The 20538-nt window shown below is 36.1% G+C and overlaps 1 protein-coding gene across 1 annotated transcript in view; it reads right to left on the bottom strand.

Moving 5' to 3' along the window:
- LOC149561838 (endoribonuclease L-PSP family protein) overlaps nt 1-17592 on the bottom strand; it is a 46908-nt gene extending 29316 nt beyond the window's left edge. The window contains exon 1 of the mRNA XM_089825374.1: nt 17279-17592. Coding sequence (XP_089681500.1) covers nt 17279-17471 — 193 coding nt within the window. The 5' untranslated portion in view covers nt 17472-17592. The remainder of the gene's footprint in view (nt 1-17278) is intronic.
- Nucleotides 17593-20538: the final 2946 nt, after the last annotated feature.

Below are 20538 nucleotides of genomic sequence, written 5' to 3'. Positions count from 1 at the left end.
ACTTCTAACAATGTCTAAGGAGTTAACAAGTTACTTCACAAGTATGGGGGAGACTACTTTCTGATGCACACAATGCTATGAGCATCATGTCAAGTATTATTCCTCGGTTTTATCCACGGTTGAGCTTGGCGGGCATTACAGTTTCTCTCAAAGTTAAGAAAGGCTACAAAGTTCTTGCAACTGACTTTCATATTGCGAAAAGACCTACCCCACATGAGAAAATACGATCGTTTGTAGTTCGCACTGATGATTTGGAGACATCTGCTTGTCTTGTAACTCCACCTCAAGTCAATTTCTTACTAAATGGGAAGGGTGTTAGAAAAAGATGCAACCTGTCAATGGATATAGGTCAACAATTGCCAACAGATGTAACAAGCATGCTTAAGATTAGCACAAATCTATTGTAGGCCATTGGAGATTTCAATGGTAATTATCTAATTTCCATAACTATAATGATCAGTGCCTGTACATCTGCTTCACCACCTTCAAAGCTGTGTGATTATGTTCCCTCTACTTCAACAATTTTATCAGATGATGAAGTATCAGAAGGACTGGCAAGGATAACCCTTCACTGTCCCATAAGCTGTCTTTGCATTGTGACTCCAGTAAAGGGCGCAACATGCAGACACCACCAAAGTCACAAGTCTTTTGAAGTTTCAAGCTTTTAAATTATCTTTTTGTGATTAGTGATTTAAAATGTCTTTTTGATAGGTTAAGGATTTGATTATTTTCGGGTTAATTTTGTTGAGGTTAATTAACCTCACCCAAATCACGTATTTGGGAGGTAGTTATTAACCTCAGAGAGGTAGTTGTTAACCTCTATGTCTATATAAGGACACCTTTTGGCTTTGTAAAAGGACTTTTTGGGTTGGAAAAATAAGAGAACACTATGCTGAAATTTTGATCTAGGGATAAATTTTGGAAAGTATGTACACTTTTTATCTCTGAATTGAAGAATCTCTATTGCTTTCTTGGTGCAAGAAAAAGAAACGAGATGTGCTTTGGGTTTCTTATTTTAAAATCCAAATTGTTATACGTCGTGGTAGACATTCTCATGGTGCTATGCGAGTGTTTACAAATGATAATGAATATGCTTAATAACATTGGTTGCTTTCAAGCGTAGTTCTTGGACACCACCGTTATCGATCTTGCTAACCACAGAGGGTTGTGAGGGCGTGTGGTGCATTCGTCTTCCATGACTCTCTCCTGGAACTTTAAAGTTTGAATTCTTTATTTGAAAATCTGTTAAAAATTATATCATACGAGGGAGCTGCCCCTCAAAACGCAGAGGAAGGCTGGATATCAAGGGCCTATCCAACTGTTGTGAACGATTTGCCACATACACTCCATTGGGCAAATTCTTCTGTGACAAATCTGTTTACCAACAGATTTTTGGTTGCTTAACCTCACCCAAATCACGTATTTGGGAGGTAGTTATTAACCTCAGAGAGGTAGTTGTTAACCTCTATGTCTATATCAGGGTCCAAAGCCAACTTGGTCTTATGGATCAAGTAGATCACGTGCCTCCGCCAAGAGTCTAGGAAACCAGTACAAAGCACTCTATTAAAGAGCACATGGAGAGGGAACCCAAAACCAAGATACCAAGCTTGAAGAGTTCTGCCTAGAACCCTTGTCCGCTACTCTACTACACCTCAAGGATCTTGATGGAGCCCAAAAAATTGTGCCTCCATTTTGAAAAGTGATGTTAGAAATTCTCTGATAAATACCTATGAGTGGATTAACATATTACTTCAAAAGGAATCAAGCATCAGTATAGTAAGTGATTGCAATAGTGATCTCAGAATGATCAGGCAAAACATAATATTTGTTCCTTCCAACCATCATCTTCAGTCCGGATTATTGGTTTATGGATAATCACTGATTTAACAAACCTGTGAAATCTAGAAATGATAAACTATTTTTGAACATATTCATGATGTTGATTCTCTACAACATATATTGACAAATAACGAGCTAACACTAAATCATATTTGCCCAGAATGAGAATATATAAAGAATCTCAATAGTGACAAGTAAAATAATGTTAAACACAATACCCATTCCATGATTGAAGGTTCGAATACGAAGGATATGCAGTGTGAATCCCGTATATATAAGAGTACGATGAAGAAATCATCCCTGTTGAACGTTAGGTATATAGCCAATAGAAAGGGGACGGAATAAAGCTTATCATCAAACAAATGGATTTATATACGTTGTAAATGTTTGGAAACCCAGAAGGAAATAATTCCGGCAGATCATTACAAAGTATCGTCCCTAGCTAATTTGATTTTGGAAATGACGCAAATGAAGGAGCATTGATCGCAGATATTGGGTAGTGGCCTTCCACAAGAATTTGGTATTTTGATTTGTTTCCGTCTATGCCCTTCATTCTACGATCATTGAAACTCTAGCATCTATGCTTCACAGAGACGTCTACATAAGAGAAACATATTTGTGACTTATACCCGATGTTGCTTTGTATTTGTTGTAGATAACGAAGAGGCGAATTTAGCAAGTATATACAGATTATTGTCTTCGAACACCCAAGCGAAGGAGGAAGAACCTGAACATAGCGTTGTGAATAAGAAGTCTATTTGCATATGTAAGCGAAATTAAAATCAAATATGGAGGACATCCGCCAAATTTTTTCATTTCGTGAGGGCATCTAAATAGTGTCATCTTGATAAGAATTCAAGCTTTACAGAGTTCTTGAGCAAACGATTTCATATTGTTATCAAGTGCCATGGAAATCTAATGACTTCTTCCTTGGTTTTTGTCATAGGTTTGTACGCATTGAAGAATGAAACAAAAATATTGGAACATATGTGGGAGATGCCGCAATAGCCCTGGACAATATTTTTGAGGCACCCAAAAGGAATAACCATGAAAGTCCAAATGTTTTCCTTTTTGAATTGGTTATCTTTAAATTTGTTATATTAACAAATATTTTGGGATTATCAAGTAGTTTTATAAATTAGGTGCCCGAGTGATTGCGTTCTTTCACTCGCACCTTCTCATAGTCTATAAGTATATGGTCAATTCATTCTTACAAAACAATCTTTTTTCCATATACAATTCATATTTATTTTAAAATTTTACATATTATGATGCAATTATGATGTATTATATTCTCCGATTGGCGAAGAAATGAATTCTTGAACAAAGCCCGTGGATTGAATTATTGGGTGAATTCTGTGCAATCTGGATAAATTCGCAATAGATGGATCATCTATAAGCAGTGTCTTTATTGTGATTTTATTTCTGGTATAATTATTTATGTTAAAATTTCAGAGTTGAAATATTATTAAGTTGTCCTTTATAATTATTTATTAAATTTTATAAATAATTTAATGTTTGGACAAGTGGACTGGGTCATTATTACATTTTAAACTTGATAAACATAGATATTGTGAAATATTTAATTGTTTCCGTATTTATGTCTAGTTTGTCTCCATATCAAAGGAGTTAAAGCACATTCTAGACTAGTTTAAAATTGCATTCATATAATTGATCCGTCGCGTTTGAATTGCTAAAATTGTTTATAGTTTAAGTAAATTGAACTTTATAAAGTTGTATGTTTCAACTTATAATATTGACTCTGATTGCCCATTTAATTAAGCACCGGTTTTTATATTACTCTTGATTCGTAATCCATATGCTAGCAACCGTTTCATTTCTTTCCATTGAGGAATTAATATATTCATTTGTTGTTTCATTCTTTATTTAAAACATTATCACATTTATTTATTAATTCATAATTTTCAAGTTTAAAGTTTTTCTATAATTCTTGTTGTTAGGAAGACTTTCAATACATTCACGTTCTAATCAATCTGTTGTAAGCCTCTTGGATCTAAGTGTTTTGTCCAAGATCAAGTACACCCGCCTTGGTTTTCCAAGGCCAAAAGTGCAGGGGATTTGGATCACATCGATCAATCTCGTCAAATTGGCCTTCACTGGTTGGATATCCCAGCATCCAGCAGGCAAGGCTCGTAGGATTCCAATCTGCAGTTTTGGGAACCAACAGATCTGACAGCCTTGCAAATGCTGGAGAAAGTAAGTGGTAGTGGTATGGAGGGGTGAGTTAGAGAGAGGGTTGGTCAGGAATGTCATAGGAAGTGGAGGTATGGGAGACAAGGGAGAAAAGGTCAAGGGTGGAGGACGGAGAAGGGTGATGCGGGAACAAAGTGCACCTGAAGAGCTTGGGCAATGCATGAGCATGTTGGAAAGAGATAACATACAACCACTTCTTGTGGCGAAGAAAGTGGCAGTAAGAGAGTCGCAGTTGGGTGTAGGAGGAAAGGTGAGCAACGAAAGCCAAATGCAAAGAGCAGTGGAAGGATTTCCAATCATCGTCAAACCATTGGTTCATAGGACATGTATTCCAGCACTTGAAACAGAGAGGAGAGGGAGCGATATGGTGGGGGATAAAGAGGAAAGTTGACTCCAAAATCGCAACGGCTACTAAGTCAAACATGGAAGAAGTGTCGCTACACTCTGTAAAGCAAGCCGAGGAGGAGACATCTAAGATGGAGGATGAAGAGGTCACAATCACCCTCAAAGAAGCAAAACAAGGTATGAGGGTGGGCCGCCACGGAAGAGGAGTGGGGAACAGGAGACGAGGGGTAAGGGGAGAAATGGACCGAGAGATGAAGAGGGCATGATCGGCTAAGGGGAAGCAAGTGATAGTGAAGAGGCTAATGGAGGCAATGGAGGCAAAAGCGAGAGTATAGTCCACAACACTCAAGCCAGAGCAATGGGGCCAACAAGTGAAGAGCTCTGAACTAGGAAAGCAAGAGAGGTTGTTCACAATTACCAAGTTAGAGGACTCGCAAAGCTGGATGAGGTGACAACTATAGCACAAAAGAAGCCCGCGACAATTTTGAGGAGGCCCTAAAGACCTAATCTAGCAGGATTAGTCTCTAAAGTAGAAATAGAGTCTAAATCGCAATCATGAAGAGGAATCTGAAGATCACTAGTTTGTGCATTATAGTCCCCCAAGATGATGATGTCACCCATGGCCGAGAACTTGGAAATGAACTCGTACAAGTCCACAAAAGCGTCACCATCCTCAGTATTGTGCATAGTATAAGGCAGGGAGGCCGACGGGCAGCAACAAAGATACCCATCAAATGATGACCAGTGCGACCAATGCGGATATACATTAATCTAGCAAAGGTGTCAGAGTGGACCACTAAGGTAACGTTGAAAAAACCATCTCTAACCAAACAAGCAACTCCTCCCGACCCTTTGATCCCTCTAGAGGTCCAGACCTCATCTCTACACATAGAAAGCCACTAGTATCCAATAAACCCAAGAAGACGACATCAATAGTACCAACCACATCCCAAAAAAGACCAGGCAAGGACCATAAAGTGACATTGTCATTCCAATAAATGTCAAGCAAAGAACTAATGGAGGGCTCCCTCCTGTCCAACTGCTAGTGAGACTATCATTTGGCCTTGGAGGTCGGTCTCGATTCCCAACCAAGGGGAGGGGAATCATGATTAATAGCTCTGAGGTCTCGAATAACCACCCACTTACCATTGCGTCTTGCCTCCGCAATGAGTCCGTTGGAGTGTTTGAGCTCTATCACATGTGATTTCGTGAGATCGTCATCAAGATAAATCTTGATGACAAAGAATAGTCACACACAATACGCAAGAGAGGAGGGATAGATAGTAAAGAAACCCGAGACCAAGCCACAACAACCAAGGAACAGACGAAGTCGTCACACTGTTAGGAACAAGCACAAAATGCAAGCAAACACGGCAGACACCAAGCACAAAGGAGTTGTTCACCCCAGCAACAACCAAGAAGCAAAGCAAGACTAGAAACTAGGGCAACAAACAATCGAAGAGCAATAGCTAGCAGACCATGCCAAAGCGAGAAATGAAAAGAAGCACCAGCAACACCCACGCAGGAGAAACCCAACAGCCACAAAAAAAGAAGGGAAACACCATCAAGAAGCCACTGAGAAACACCCACAAATGAAACCCAGATAGAAATAAGGTAAGGGAAAACATAGTAAACACATAATAGTTGCGCCCATGAGCCACCCGAACAAGGTAGAGAAAACAACAAAACAAACTCCTGCACACATAACTGGAAACAACAAAGCCAGCTAGCAAAAAAAACAAGGGGGGAAATGGAGCAACACCATATAGGAGCAACAGATAGAAGTGAAGGAACCATGGCCCACGAATAGTCACTCAGCTCACGCGAAGGTTGCACAAGCAAAGAGAAATACCAGCATTCATAGGGACATTCGCGAGTAGGGAACAACAAATGTACACAATCGAATCCAGAAGCATTCTGAAGATTATCTATGGATTGTGGAAATCTACTTACTCTAAATGGATGATTTATATCTTATTACAAATATCATAAAATTATATTATATTAATTAACATATTGTTATTATATTTATTTCTATTGGCGATGCCTTAATGGATGTTATTGTATTCCTTGGATGTCTTAAGTCATTACTAATCATATGACTTCAAAGCTAAATGTCAATCTTATTTAATTATATAATTAAAATATTTTACAGGTTACATAATATTTGGTATGTGTCAAATATTATATTATCTTATATTAATGAAATAGATAATAATAGCAAAATAAAACTCTTAGCATTATAGAGGAGCGGATCTGGAAACATGGTGAGCGAGAATAGGAGCGAATCTATAAATTCAAATTTGGGAGTTCCAAAGGCCAACGATGGTGAGGAAGATGAGCAAGGATGATCTTTTGGCATTTGTTTTGCTCATTCTATGTTGTTGGATTTCTTCCTCTGGGTGGATGATGTTGTTTTGGTTTTATTGGGGTTTGATGGATTTGTTGCCTCCCCCCATGCCTATGCTTTGCGGGACTGCAATATGCATAGCAAAGTCAGAGTGAGGATTTTCCCTGAATGCATTTTGCTGGCATTTGGTGGCCTTCATTTCTCCTTCCTTAAAAGCCATCCCTATTTGCCAGTGTCTCCCATGCAACTCTCCCTAAATGACATTTGTATGTGATTGTGCGGGCTTCAACTTTGGTCAGCTCTATCTAGGGCAAGTCACTATTGCATTATGTTGCAAAGGGTTTTGGGCACCGTGGTGACCTTGTGCTTGAACTTGGAGGCTCCTATGGGCCACAAAATTGGTGGCGGCTGGAGAAGGGTGGTTTTGTTTGATCGGGTATTCTTCCAAGCCAATGGATGAAGGGGCTTGATGTAATAAAGAGACAGTCCACTCTCAAGATTAGATATAAAAGGAGGATCGATGTCATTCGATGGGGGAATCAAAGGATCAACAAGCAAAATGGGATCATGGATTGAAATATTTATTTCTAATTAAGGAATCAGAAAGTATAAAATATATTAAAATATATTGAAATACGGATGAGGAGGGTTTTCAAGTTGAGTTCATCAAGCTCGACATCTTGGCTTTGGGCTTCTTTCTTCCTATGCTGTTTTATAGAGTGGTTAATTCCTGGTCGAGGCACGTGATTTATCTGATCCACAAGACCGAGTTGACCTCTGACCACAACAACTACAGGACCATCATGATTGGGCACACCTTTGCCAAATTCTATGCCACAAGGCTAAACACTATTTTATCTAGAAAGCTTGACAAGAGAGGTTGCAGGGATAGATGCCAAGCAGGTTTTCGAGTTGATTATAAAACCATGGACCATAACTTGACACTATGGGCTATTATTGAGGAGGCTCAGCACTGCTCAACAAAAGTCTACTACTACTTTGTAGAGTTTAGCAAGGCTTTTGATTTCGTTCCCTAGGCAGCCCTCTTCCAAAGACTTGGAGACATTGGAATTTCTGAGATGTTACTGACAACTATTATGAGACTACATGAGACTGTGGTGGGAAAATTCAAGACTCCAAAGGATTTCTCAAATCCTATTCAAAGCACCACCGCGATGAAGTCGGGTTACCCTCTTTCCCCCATTTGGTTTGTATATTGTTGAGCTTGAGGACTTTCTTAGAGATTCCTTGCTCCCCGACGATGATTGCTACTTGCATCAGGTCTTGATCTCCGTTCTCCTATTTGCCAATGATGAGGTCATTTTGGCTTCCCCTTGAGGGTCTCCAAAAGCTTCTTGATGGCTTGGCTTCTTTTTGTGACCTACGGTAGTTGGTGGTGAATCTGGGTAAGACTCGAGTCATTGTCTTCAAATGCCTGAAGACCTCACATCTTCACTTCCACTTTCAAGGTCGGGAGGTGGAGATCACTTCATATTACGCGTACCTTGAGGTTAAGTTCTCTAGGCCCCACTTCAGCCTAAGACCTCCCATCTAGCTCAGAGTCAGTAAAGGTATGGACTCCCTGGCCATGTTGGACGGGCAGTGTTTCATACATCATTTTCAAGACACTACGTCTAAGTTATCCATCTTGTTAGCATGAATGTTGATGATATTCCTATGGGGGAGTATCCCAGCATTGTTGGAGAATTGCAGAGACTAGTACAAAGGTTACATGTTGCATTCATGACTGTGTTTATCATTGATGTCAACATATTGTTGATTCTGTGAAGACAAAGTAGCAGACAGAGATCGTGGTAGTGCAATTGATGAGGTTATGCACACATAGTTGGATATTCTACACACTGTCTAGTTGGTACAGCTGAGCGTGCATACCAAAAGTTAAAACTGGTGACTGTTATTTGAGATTTACTAAAGGCAATGTTCTAATAGAGTTCCTAAGAAGCAGTTTGTAAGGTTTGGATTATATCTCCAAATGGAGATAGAATATGGATAAGCGTAGTTAGAAAGAGGTAGAAGACATGCTGAAGATGGTGTGGTTGGTCGCGCTAATTCAGATGTTGCACATCTAAATATTAATGAAGTAAGAGAGCCAACAGTTTTATGTAATTATGAAAATGTGATGTAATGTGTATTGTATTATCTTAATGAGGTCCTATATGGTAACTGTAAATTGAGAAAGCCTCAAGGCCAACTCAAAAATATATTCTAGGACTTGGTATAAAGGAAGGATTATTTCCTTAATTGTAATTGTAAGTGGATGTGAGCGTGAATGCGAAGTATAATTATAAATACGAGTAAGCAATCTAAGGGATTAAATAGATCTAGTATTGAGATCTAAGAAGTATTTGGTGCAGCAAAGGCACGGTGAGAGGACAGAGAAACAGTATGGGTTGTTGAGATCAGTTGGTATTATTCTGCAAAGGATAGTACAAACATTTGTTGGACAGTGAGTTCAGTGATCTTGCCCCCAAAGTTGTTTGGACCATAGTTGAAAAACTTGGTTTCGGTAATATCTCGACTAGGCCAAAAAAATTGAAAATATCGGAATCGCCAAAAACTTAGCAAAAAATTGGCATTAAATTGACACTTTTATTGAACATTTGAAAAATATACAATTTATTAAAATATTCTTAACACACATATATACAACAAATTTGTAGAACATATAATGATTTGACATATCCACCATACATTAATCAATATTTGAAGTTAAATAGTATTCATTAATTTAAGAACATTTCATCCTATATTTATTAATTTTAATTTTAAATAAATCCAATTTATAAAATTTATAATTAGTAACTTATTGTATATTAACTATTTAGTAATATAGTTATAAATTAATTTCATACTGAATTTATTAATTTAATAAATATAATTATTAAAATTATACTCTTTACTAAATATTTAATAATTACTACTGTACACTTACAAGGTAAAAATCTAATATTAGTATAAAATTATAAATTTTATAATTGTATTTATTAATAACAATATAAAATTATAAATTTTATAAATTGTATTTATTAAATTAATAAATATTAAACATAGTATAAAATTTTATTAAATTAAACAATGTATAAATTTTATAAATATTAAACACCTTAACACAATATAAATTTTTATTAAATATTAAAAAGAGTATGTATAAAATTTAATAGGTGTGTTATGCTCCAGACGTCTTGTTTCTCATTCAAATTGCGTTCGTGCTCTGAGAATGGGCAATGGCCACTTTTCTTGTTATGAGAAATGTGTTGTCTCTTAGAAGGAGCATCTTGTGTCTCCCAGGCAACTAACCGGACAAAGCTTATCAATTTGAAACAATAATATAATGGTGGTCGTTGGTCTCAACTTCAAGCTAACATTTAGAATGGAAACAAACCTATCCTACAATGATTGAATTTCAGAGTGGGAAAAACTTCCAAGACAGACGAAACTGGACTGAAGAAATCAAGGCTTTTTAAATTGAAAGGTGATTGCAGCTATGTGAGATATAACAAAATCAAGGAGCATCAAACGTAAAACTTACAAATGACAAATGCGTCAATATTTTTATGTGATTTTAGAGACAGTCTATGTTTTTATCTCTGAACAAATGCCAATAATTTTAAGTGATTTTTCAGACTTGTTAAGTCAAAGCGTTGACCAAGATATATCCAAAAAACTTGCGAAAACTGGTGTTTTTTTGGTATTAATATTGCTGCAATACAAACATAATTTCGGCAGTGTGTTTTTAGCAATTAAATCGACCAGCTGAACTTGTGGTGTTATATCGCATTATAAGCGATACATTGTAAATATTTGAAACTATGGTTTAGGCAGTGCGTCCTTCTGCCTTCTACAACTCCTAACAGGGTTGGAATCTCCTCGCAGGGACTCATATGTACTGAATGTAATTCATTAACTCCTAACAAGGTCCATCCTCTTACAAGGAACTCATATATTAGTACATTATTTTCCGGGTACCACCGGGGTTTTCCCTCTGAACAAGGGTTCCCCTAGTTAACAAATCTAGTATTATTGTGTATGGTTAACTTCTTATGGTTGTTGTTTATATTGATCACATGTTTCAAATTTAAAATGGTTAATAAAAGTTGTTTTGATTAGATAACTGATTCACCCCCCCCCCTCTCATTTATCTTGGACTTTACTTTCTAACAACTCTTGGACTCCTTGGTCAGAATGGTGTTCTTTATGGTTCAGAGGTTTGGGGACCTTCTCTTCTTGACTCTGATTGGGCCTCAATTGAACACGTCCAAACTATGCTTCTATGGTGTATCATCAGATGCCATCAGTTCACCCCACACAGTATTATTCTAGCAAGTTTGGTACTTATCCCTTCAGGCTTGGGGTCATCTTTGATCTTATCTGGTTTCTTCACTGCCTTCGTGGTTTTGCGGACTCTGCGGACATAGATACTCCTACTTAGCTTATTGCTCCTCAATTGCATTTGTGAGCTCTGATACCTCCTCTAGGGCCCATTGTTGCTAGGTTCATGTCACTTTCTTACTAATCTCAATCGGGATTGATATTGACCTTCCTCCTTTACAGTTCTCATTGGACACTCTTGCTCACCTCCTCCCCTCCTAGCAGGAGTTGAACAGGCATATTAGACTTGATATTTACAGATAATACATCATCACAGCCTGGACTAATCCTTACAGGGGGTTACATCCGAGGATGGCCTTTTATGTTGAGCACTTTTTGGATATCCAAGATGGGATTATTGTACACCCAGGCTACTTGTCTCGTCGTTGGTGCCATGCCCTACGTATCTCTTTAGCCATGCCCTACGTATCTCTTTGGGGTCCTTCGGAGTTTGCTCCCACCGGCTTCGGATCCAAACCGATCACCACACTAATACAGAGGACAAGATATGTTAGTTGTGCGCCTTGGCTGAGGTTGAGATAGAAACAAACTTCATTTTCCTTTGCCCCATCTACTACAAGATCAAAGAGAGATTCTATTGCATATTCAAAGATTGTGATTCCCTCTTGGCCTTCTTCGATTACACGGATCAGCGGTCCCTTGCATTTTACCTCCAAGAGACAATGCAGCTCCGCAATCACACTCTGCAGCTCTTATTACCCAAGTGCCAAACCTCCGATCAGCTCATCACTACCTTTTTTTGGCCCTTGTCTCCAGCATGGGTGTGTAAAAAGGCCATCCAATACCACTATCACCTGTTACTCCAGATTTGTGAGACCTCACAGCAGTCTTATCTGGAAGCAACACTCCACCGGTTTTCAACGACAATCCAGGGCTCTTGGTCCTCCTAGATTGTAGCCTTTGGTGTTGGGTTTCTTTCAGCCGAGGAAGGTTCCCTTGTCCTTGCCTCAAGGGTTCTTCTTTTGCTTTGTTGCTTGTTCTTTCCCAGACACCTTTAGCATTCCTATTGTTGGCTGCTTCTTTGGTTGTATGCTCTCAATCCCGTAGACCTTTTTAGCAGTCTCTTGTTGGACATTAATAAATTTATCTTATCTTATTAATAAAGTGGGTTGCACCATTTTTCCTCGTCATGTGAGTTATAAAAAGGATCCAATGCTTTTCCATGTTGTTTCTTCTTCGAAAAGGTTTTAAGTTTTGCTCGGTAGGCCATGGCTTGAACAATTAAGTTTTTCCTTTTGTTTTACATCAATAACTTTAATATGTGGGTGAAGGAGAGAGATCACAGTCCTCTCTGATTCATTTTCAAATTTGAATCATTTTACTATGAATATTTATATCAATATTACCAAAGAATCCCAGATGCAAAAGTAGATATTGCTCATGGGGTTTCTCAAAAGCAATTTCATGCACAAATGAAAGAAAAATAAATTATTAATTCCTCTCTACAATTGGGGAATTCAGTGACAAACATCTTGATCTTCATTGCATCCTTACCATGCCGTGTCACTGTCCAGTAAGATCATTCTGAGCTGTCTTGGCACCTCTCCAGATCTCCAGATCCTTTGTCTCAGGTATTAATCCTAAGGTAAATATCTGATTGTCAGTGGTAAATTATTTTACCCTTGGACCCTTCATAAAAGAGGTTTTATCCTCCCTTTTCATTTTGGTGGGATATGATTATTCCTTTGCCAATAGTGGCAATATGCTTCTGTATTTATCTTCAAGTAGTATATATAACCATAAAACCTTGCTCACATATTTATTAGGTCATATACATTTTTCCAGACCTAGTTAAACTTTCTGTAATTGGAACCATATGTCTTATACTCAAACCACACACCCATCTAGGGTGGGCAATCCTCTTTTGTTATTGGAATTTGGAACCATCATGTCCAATTTTCCAACTCAATGCTCATCTGGGTAAAGCCAAACCCTTTTAATATTAGAACCATAGTTCTAGTGTCAAATATAATGCACATTTGGTAAGACAAGCCCCTTCTATTATTGGGAATCTGGAGAATAAGTTCCTAGTCCTGAACGCATTCCCAATTGGGTAAGGTGAACCCCTGCTGTTATTAGACCCATAATTCCAAACCAGATGTTCATTTGGCTAAGGCAAATCCTTCTCATGCTATTGAGCATTTACAGTTTGCATGGCTGGGTTGCTTCATCTGATATGGTGTGTTCCACAATTCATCATCAAGACCACTGCAAGACACCACTACAGATCCACCAACTAGAGATAGCAAACTGGAGTGGTGACACAATAAATGGCTCTAGTGACCAGGGTAGCGACTGGAAGCAGCACAAGAAATGCATGCCAGGAGGTTTGAGCCAATAGCTTGCCAAACACAAGATCAAAAGCGAAACCAAGGTTACTGAGAGTATGCATTAGGACGCATTTTATACGAACTCAATCAAGCAAGAATATGGCACAAAAATTTGAAGTCCAAGATGATAGGGACCATGGGGAAGAAAACTTATAGCCCTACCTTAACTCCTCTTAGCTGGCCAGCGCATTTATATGTGCGAAAGTTATTGGATATCATAAAACCAGCTACAACAAATGGAGCCAGGCAGCAATAAAGTGACCACAACCTTAGGTGTGCATAGCAGCAAACCAATATTTAGTAGAAGAAAACAGAGTACCAAAGGAACAGGTGGCAGTGCTACAAAGTATCTAGAAACAGGAAAGCATGAATGGTGATTGATTAAATAAGTACGGCAATCCATGCATGTATCAGCAAAAAAACAAATTCATCGACCCAGCATACTCAAAAATGAGACACAGTGGAACAATCCTTAAAACAAACAATTATTCAGGGGTTACAGGAAAAAGGAGGTGAGGGGAGAATCAAAATAAAGGAGATAAAATTATGGGCTCAAAGTAGTCAAAGGGCTAACCAGTGAACTAGAAAAGGAAAGGACAGAGGATATATGAGCACAATCAAGAGTATACAGGTCAAGGCAGGAAATAGGAAAAAATATAATTATTGGAAAGGTAATAGATTATGGTAAACTGAGAGTATTTTCAATCTTGCAAGTGATTTTCTGAAGAACAGATTGCATTGGAGGGACAAATCCACCAAGCAAGAAGGTTTGAAAATTAAACGAAGAGGGTATTAAGCCTATCAAAGTTCCCTTGATGAGTGTGGACTCTGGAAGATAAATACCAACTTCTAAACAAAAAGAAGCTCTTGAAGGGATCTTTTTTCCTCTGGGATGAAGATCCAACCTCAATGCAAAGAGAGGCAAGAAAAAAAACCGGTCAAAGCAAGAGCAGCAAGAGATGAAGGTAAAAGGGAGTAGTTGCAAAATGGAAAAGCCATCATCACCAACCTATTGTCCCAAAACACATCAAAACGGCATGAAGGCAGCAAAGGGAAAGCAAATGTAACAATGCCAGCAAAGAAAGAATCAAAGAGAGAATGGGTGAAAATCAAAAAATGTATAGATTCTGCCTTGAGCCTTTCAGAACCAAGACAAATTAGCAAGTAGGGTCCCCCCAAGAGCACTTAAAACTCATATGTTGGAACTGTTGAGGTCTTCCATAGAAAATGGACTAAATGCCTATAACTGATGGGAGGGAGATATCTTACAGAAACTCATGACCTGATGAGTGTAACAATTCTCAAATTGGACTGATGAGCCGGATATGGAAAGAACTGCAATGGCATAACAGTCTTAATAAAAGAAACATGGGGAAGAAACATTACGTTGCAAAAAAATACCCAAATAAGGAATATAACTTTTTTTAAAATTTACAAATGGTGAGAACATAAAACATGCAGCATGTTAGTTTGCACATTAAAAAGGGGGTTAAATTTAAAGGACCTGTTTCAGTACTTAAAAAAATATTTCAATTTTCTCCCAACAAAAGGAAGTTCTTCTATTGGATGATTTCGAGGCAAGGATATCTCCTACACTCTTCGAACTATATATTAACGAACATGAATGGCCAAATTTGAAAGGTGGGAATGGTTGTCTTCAAGGAGAAGATGTTGCTAAGTTTTTTTTGAAATGCCTATGATCTTATTCTGATTGCACTAAGCATTTCTGGAAGCTTAGTGCAACCCCCTACTCAAAAATATCTTTCTAGCCTAGAATGCCAAGACTAGGGTGCATGGCACCCCTATCCAAGCATTATGGCCCCACATGTGAAATCATAAAGGTCATCGTCAAAAGGTGCTCCACAGTGTTGGCCTTAGCCAAAAAATAAAATCTCAAAAGGTGTAAGTTGCACATAAATACAACTCCCTCTCATTTGAACATATCTTTCCCAATCAATTCAATTCCAATTGCGCACAACTACGCGAAAAAGGAGTCAAATATTCAAGTTTCAGCAATTGAGATAAAGTTTTATGTGTTCCTCTCTGATGGGGGCATGCATTAGCATGCACCAAGCAACATCAAAGTTTGTGTGAGACTTAAAGGCAAGGATTTCATAACAAAGGTATTGTTTGTCATTTCAAGCATTTCGATAAAGGTTTGCAGCCTCTGTCCTACCAGAGGTAAGCTCTAAGAATGTTGAAGTGGAGGTGGAAACACCATGGGGTTTGACTTAGGCATCCCCTATACAACACAACATTTTTCCCTCTTTCACAAGTGCACATACTCCGACAACTAAGAGTAGCATAATTGTGCAAAGCAGGCTGAGCAAAACACCCCCAGAGTTCTAACAGGTGAAATCCCTTGGAGAATGCCAACTTGTTCCAGTGTCCAACACTTTGAGCCTTGAGGCTAATTTCTAAAGATATAGATCTACAGAGCCTCCTGATTCAAAATCTGAGAACCTCTACTTAAAGAGGCACCTTCAGACTAGGGTACCTTTCTTCATAGTCTGGCATATTCTGTTGAAGATTGCTGCCAGAGGTTCACTTTGTCTCCTAAATCCAGATCTATACTTCTATGATGGCTTCTAGTTATGTGCCTTTCTATTTATGTTGTTTATCATCAATTTTATCATTTTACCTAGATATTATATGACCATAATCAAGCATATCGAATCAAATAAACCAAAAAAGGAATAACTAACCAAAACAACCAGCTCTCCTTTAAGTCTGACTTTGAACCTTGTTGATTGTTTTCCAACGGAATGATAAAGGTTGGAAATGGTGAATGAATAAGCTCTTACCTTGCATCCCTTGGCTAAGACCCATTTCCACCACCTTTCAAACAGAATCCAAAATTGCATGTTCAAAAGCAAGTTCAAGTTAGAAAACTTCAACTCTCTATGAGACTCTTCTAGGTAAAGTTCTTGTCTTTGTTAAAGCCATCGCTTGGGTCGTCTTTTAAGATATCTGAAAAATTTGAGCAAATGGAAGTAAATTTGTGGCCACATGATTTTTATAAAAGCAATATATGAAGCAAATTTATAGGTGGATGAACAAATGACAAATTCACTTGAATACTAGTCCTAATAATGACAAAAAATAAAGACATCTGTTGTACGTTAGTTTCACAAGTCTATGTGAGAAAAGATGTTGAGGAGAAAGAAGAAGTAATACATTGGAGGGTTTGACTCCATTTTTGGCTACCAACAAAAGCCCTATATAGAGGCCGATATTCCTTGAGAGCAAAGAATCTGGTTGCCCACTTGAGGACTAAACCACAGTGTTCAGTGTGAAACAAATTGATGAAAAAGGTCAAAAGAAGTGTGGGAAGAGAGTTTACATCTTTTGCAGAACTGAGATAATAAAATAGAAAAGCACTTTATTTTAGAATGTAAGGCTTAAAATGACGTCCGATTCAAGTTTACATGTAATTTAGCAGCAACTTCACTTCAAGATCCCTTCGATAGGGAGGTGATTGGGAGCGTTAAAAGTTTATTATCAAATTGACTGACATGAGATTGACACCTAAAAAACGAAAAAAATGACAGTTTGCTGTCCTGTAAGCTATCTTTGATCTTGTGAACGTTAAAAACGTTCTATTTTTGCATTTGACGGACACTGTGTATTAAAGAATATTCAGTAAACGATCTAACATATGGAATGAGAATGTAATTAACGAAGCATCACAAAACAGTACGAAACCGTGAAAATCATTAGACAGCAATAACTAATGTTAAGCTTAATATCGAGGTTTTTAAAGAAAAGAAAAGCATAGATGCGCAGCTACCAGCGGCATGTGCCATGCAGCGCGCGTTTCCACTCCAAGCAAGAGAGGAAGGCTTGGGAAAAACTGGGTTTCGGAGTGACAAGAGTTTGGATCCAACAGCTCTCAGCGAATAAAATGCTGCTCCTTCCGTAATTAATTTGGACGTTCCCCGGCTCGAACCAAACGACTTCGCCACTGACATCGGCATTGTCATCTCCCTCGAAACAAATTTCCAACAACTTGTAATCAGGGTTTTACGCTTCCAAGACTCCCTCTTTGCAGATTAGAAAGGAATTTGGAGCTTATTTTAGCATTGACGATTCCTCTCTTCGGCTAGAATTCAAGTTTTGATGTCATCATCATTTTAAGGCTACTAGGCGGCAGCATATTCACGGGAGACGAGTTTTTGGGATTTCCGAAGCAAGAGGTTTGCTTGCAACTTTTTAAATTGTGAAGCTTTTCAATTAGGGGCAAAGTTTCTAAGTGTCATTTGGAATAATAACTAGGAGTTGCATGCTTTTGTGCATGTCGATAGGAAAAACAAACTAAAATTTAAGATAAATTTTCTATGTAAACTTAAAAAAGAATTAAGAAATACAAATTAAAATTTAAGATAAATCTTCTATGTAAACTTAAAAAAGATTTAAGAAATAGTCAAAATCAAACCTCATGTACTTATTGTAAAGTTACCAACAGAAAATGACATTCATTCATGTGATACATAGAAGATGGAAAAAATAAAATGTATTGAAGTGAAAGTAACTTATTAATCTTCCATTTAAATCTTTAAAAAGTGTTACGAAATAGTTGAGATCAAAATCTTTATATTTACTACAATTGTGCAAAAAGTATGGTATAAGCTTCATGGAAAATAAGCTTACAATTTCAATTGAAATTTTTGTAATGTAGATCTTTGAATCTTTGAAATGCTACAATTGAGTGCTCCAAAAAATTTCGAGTTAGCACATAAGATCAACAAATAAAAGGTCAATCCAATAATGGAAGTGTAACCATTGATCATGGAAATATGATTTTTTTTGCCTGATATAATTTGTATTGGTTGTTCCAATTGATCATACCCATTGGTGCATTTGGAAGCCATAGAAAACCATACATATGAGTGGAAGTTTGTTGTTGTCACTCCTACCTACACCAGTAATCATTTATAAGACCAACACTTTTAGGTAGCTCAACTTCCATGCGAAATAGGTGGATACCAAAATTTGTGATTTGGTTGGGTGAGAAAGGTGATTTCTCTTCTTGCATCTTTTTCTGAGTATGTACGACACAAAAAAAAATTATAAAAAATTCAAAATGTAATTAAAAACCAATTTCTTATAAATTACTATAAGTGTATACTTTTTGGCAAGTGTTCTATAGTATATGTTACAATCAATGATAACAATTAAATCTATAAATACGATAGATTCATTACCAAAAAAAAAAAAAAATCATATTAAAACAAAATACTAATAGATTCATATTAATTCTATTAATTTGTTATTTAATCAAAGAAAAATAAGAAATAATTTTTTATTTCAAACTACGCACTTCAGAATTTACAATATAAGTAAAACAAATTTGAAATTAAAAAAATTAAAGTTGTACTATACTTACGTAAAAGAGCAAAGTAAATAGATAATTAATTTATAGATGAATAGAGTTACTATATTAAATTTGTATCACATTCTATTATATAATTTATATCTTTATAATAAATTCTAATGTATATTTTGAAATCATTTTATAGTTTATATCAATTGATTTTAAATAATGGTTATATACTCAAGTAATAATTATTTTTAAATATGCATTGAAATTTATATAATATATAGTTTAAAATAAAATTACACCATACTATTCATTTTTAATTATTATATTATTTTTGATATGATATAAAGTTTAATAATATTTATTTACAATTTCATATAATATGATATATAGTTTAAAATAAGTTAATTTATTATAATATAATAATGAATAAAATTTATTTTTTAGAAAACAATTAATAATTGTAAATGAAGGTGAATTAGTTAAATTACTAATTATATGCAAAAATTAAATAGTTTAACGTAAAATTACACTATATTATTCATTTATAATAATTATATTATTTATTTATGTCACATACAATTTAATAATATATATTTAAATATTTATATAATGTATAGTTTTAAATTAGTTCACATATTATAATATTATTTTTTATTTTTTAAAGAAATATTTAAAAAAATTAAAAATCATTCTAATAAAAAATATTGTTGTGATCAAAAGATTGAAAAACAGAAAATTAAAACTTCCAATTTATTTGAGAAGTAATCCAACTCATCTTTATAGATTGCGGATACTATAAATAATTATTTTAAAAATGTTTACTTGATCAGACATGTCTATTGCTACTTTAAATTTGATAGAAGCAACAACAGACAGTCTCACGAATGGTGAAACACTACTCACGTTAATAGAACAAATTAAAAATTTAAACAATTTAAATTTACTAATTTTCAAAATAGTTTCTAGATTATTCTATAGATTTTTTTCAATCAACTTTTGAAATTATACTTTTTAGAATCAATATCAACATAATGAACATAAGGAAATACAAGATAACTAATTGATGTTGCAGACGTGAAAGTTAAAGTTATTGTTTTTAATGAAAAAATGTGTTGTGCCACCAAGGCAAACTAAAATTTGTAGGAAAAACCTACGAAAATCGGATCAAGAGCAAACATTCCCAAAGCTACAACCAAAGCCTTTTTTGAAAAAATACATAATACTAAACGTTTTGACTTTCTTTATACTCAAACAACAATTATATGCATTCTCAAACAATAATTATATTTTTCTTGAACAACATTCAAGCAAAGCAAAAACAAAATTCTGAAGCCACATCTGACAACTATTTCCAAAAGCAAATGACAACAAAAAAAATAAATGAGAAGAAATACAAATACCTTCCTAGCAGAATCGCTTGCCTCCACATCCATATCAAAAACTTAAAGATAAAAACTCAGAAATCAATTTAATTAAAATTGATGGAAGATTAGACAACAAATTTTCTTCAACGTGTAGATTGCCTAAGAAAGTTGAAGGTATCGATAGACATTTATAGAAATTAACAAAAAACATTAGAGAATTGGCAAGTTAAATAAAATTAGAAAAGAGACAATTAGAAACGTAATAGTAAAATAGAAAGTTTATAAAAAAAAGGATATTGTTTGAAAAAAATTGCAAAAATATTGTTTATAGAATATTTCTAAAAAATGACTTCTATTGGAAAA

Source organism: Cupressus sempervirens, chromosome 4 (assembly GCF_028749045.1).
Source record: "Cupressus sempervirens isolate cs-2001-9-10 chromosome 4, ASM2874904v1, whole genome shotgun sequence".
Classification (NCBI taxonomy): Eukaryota; Viridiplantae; Streptophyta; class Pinopsida; order Cupressales; family Cupressaceae; genus Cupressus; species Cupressus sempervirens.
Note: the sequence above shows the minus strand (reverse complement) of the source record. Positions and strands in the feature narration are given on the sequence as shown.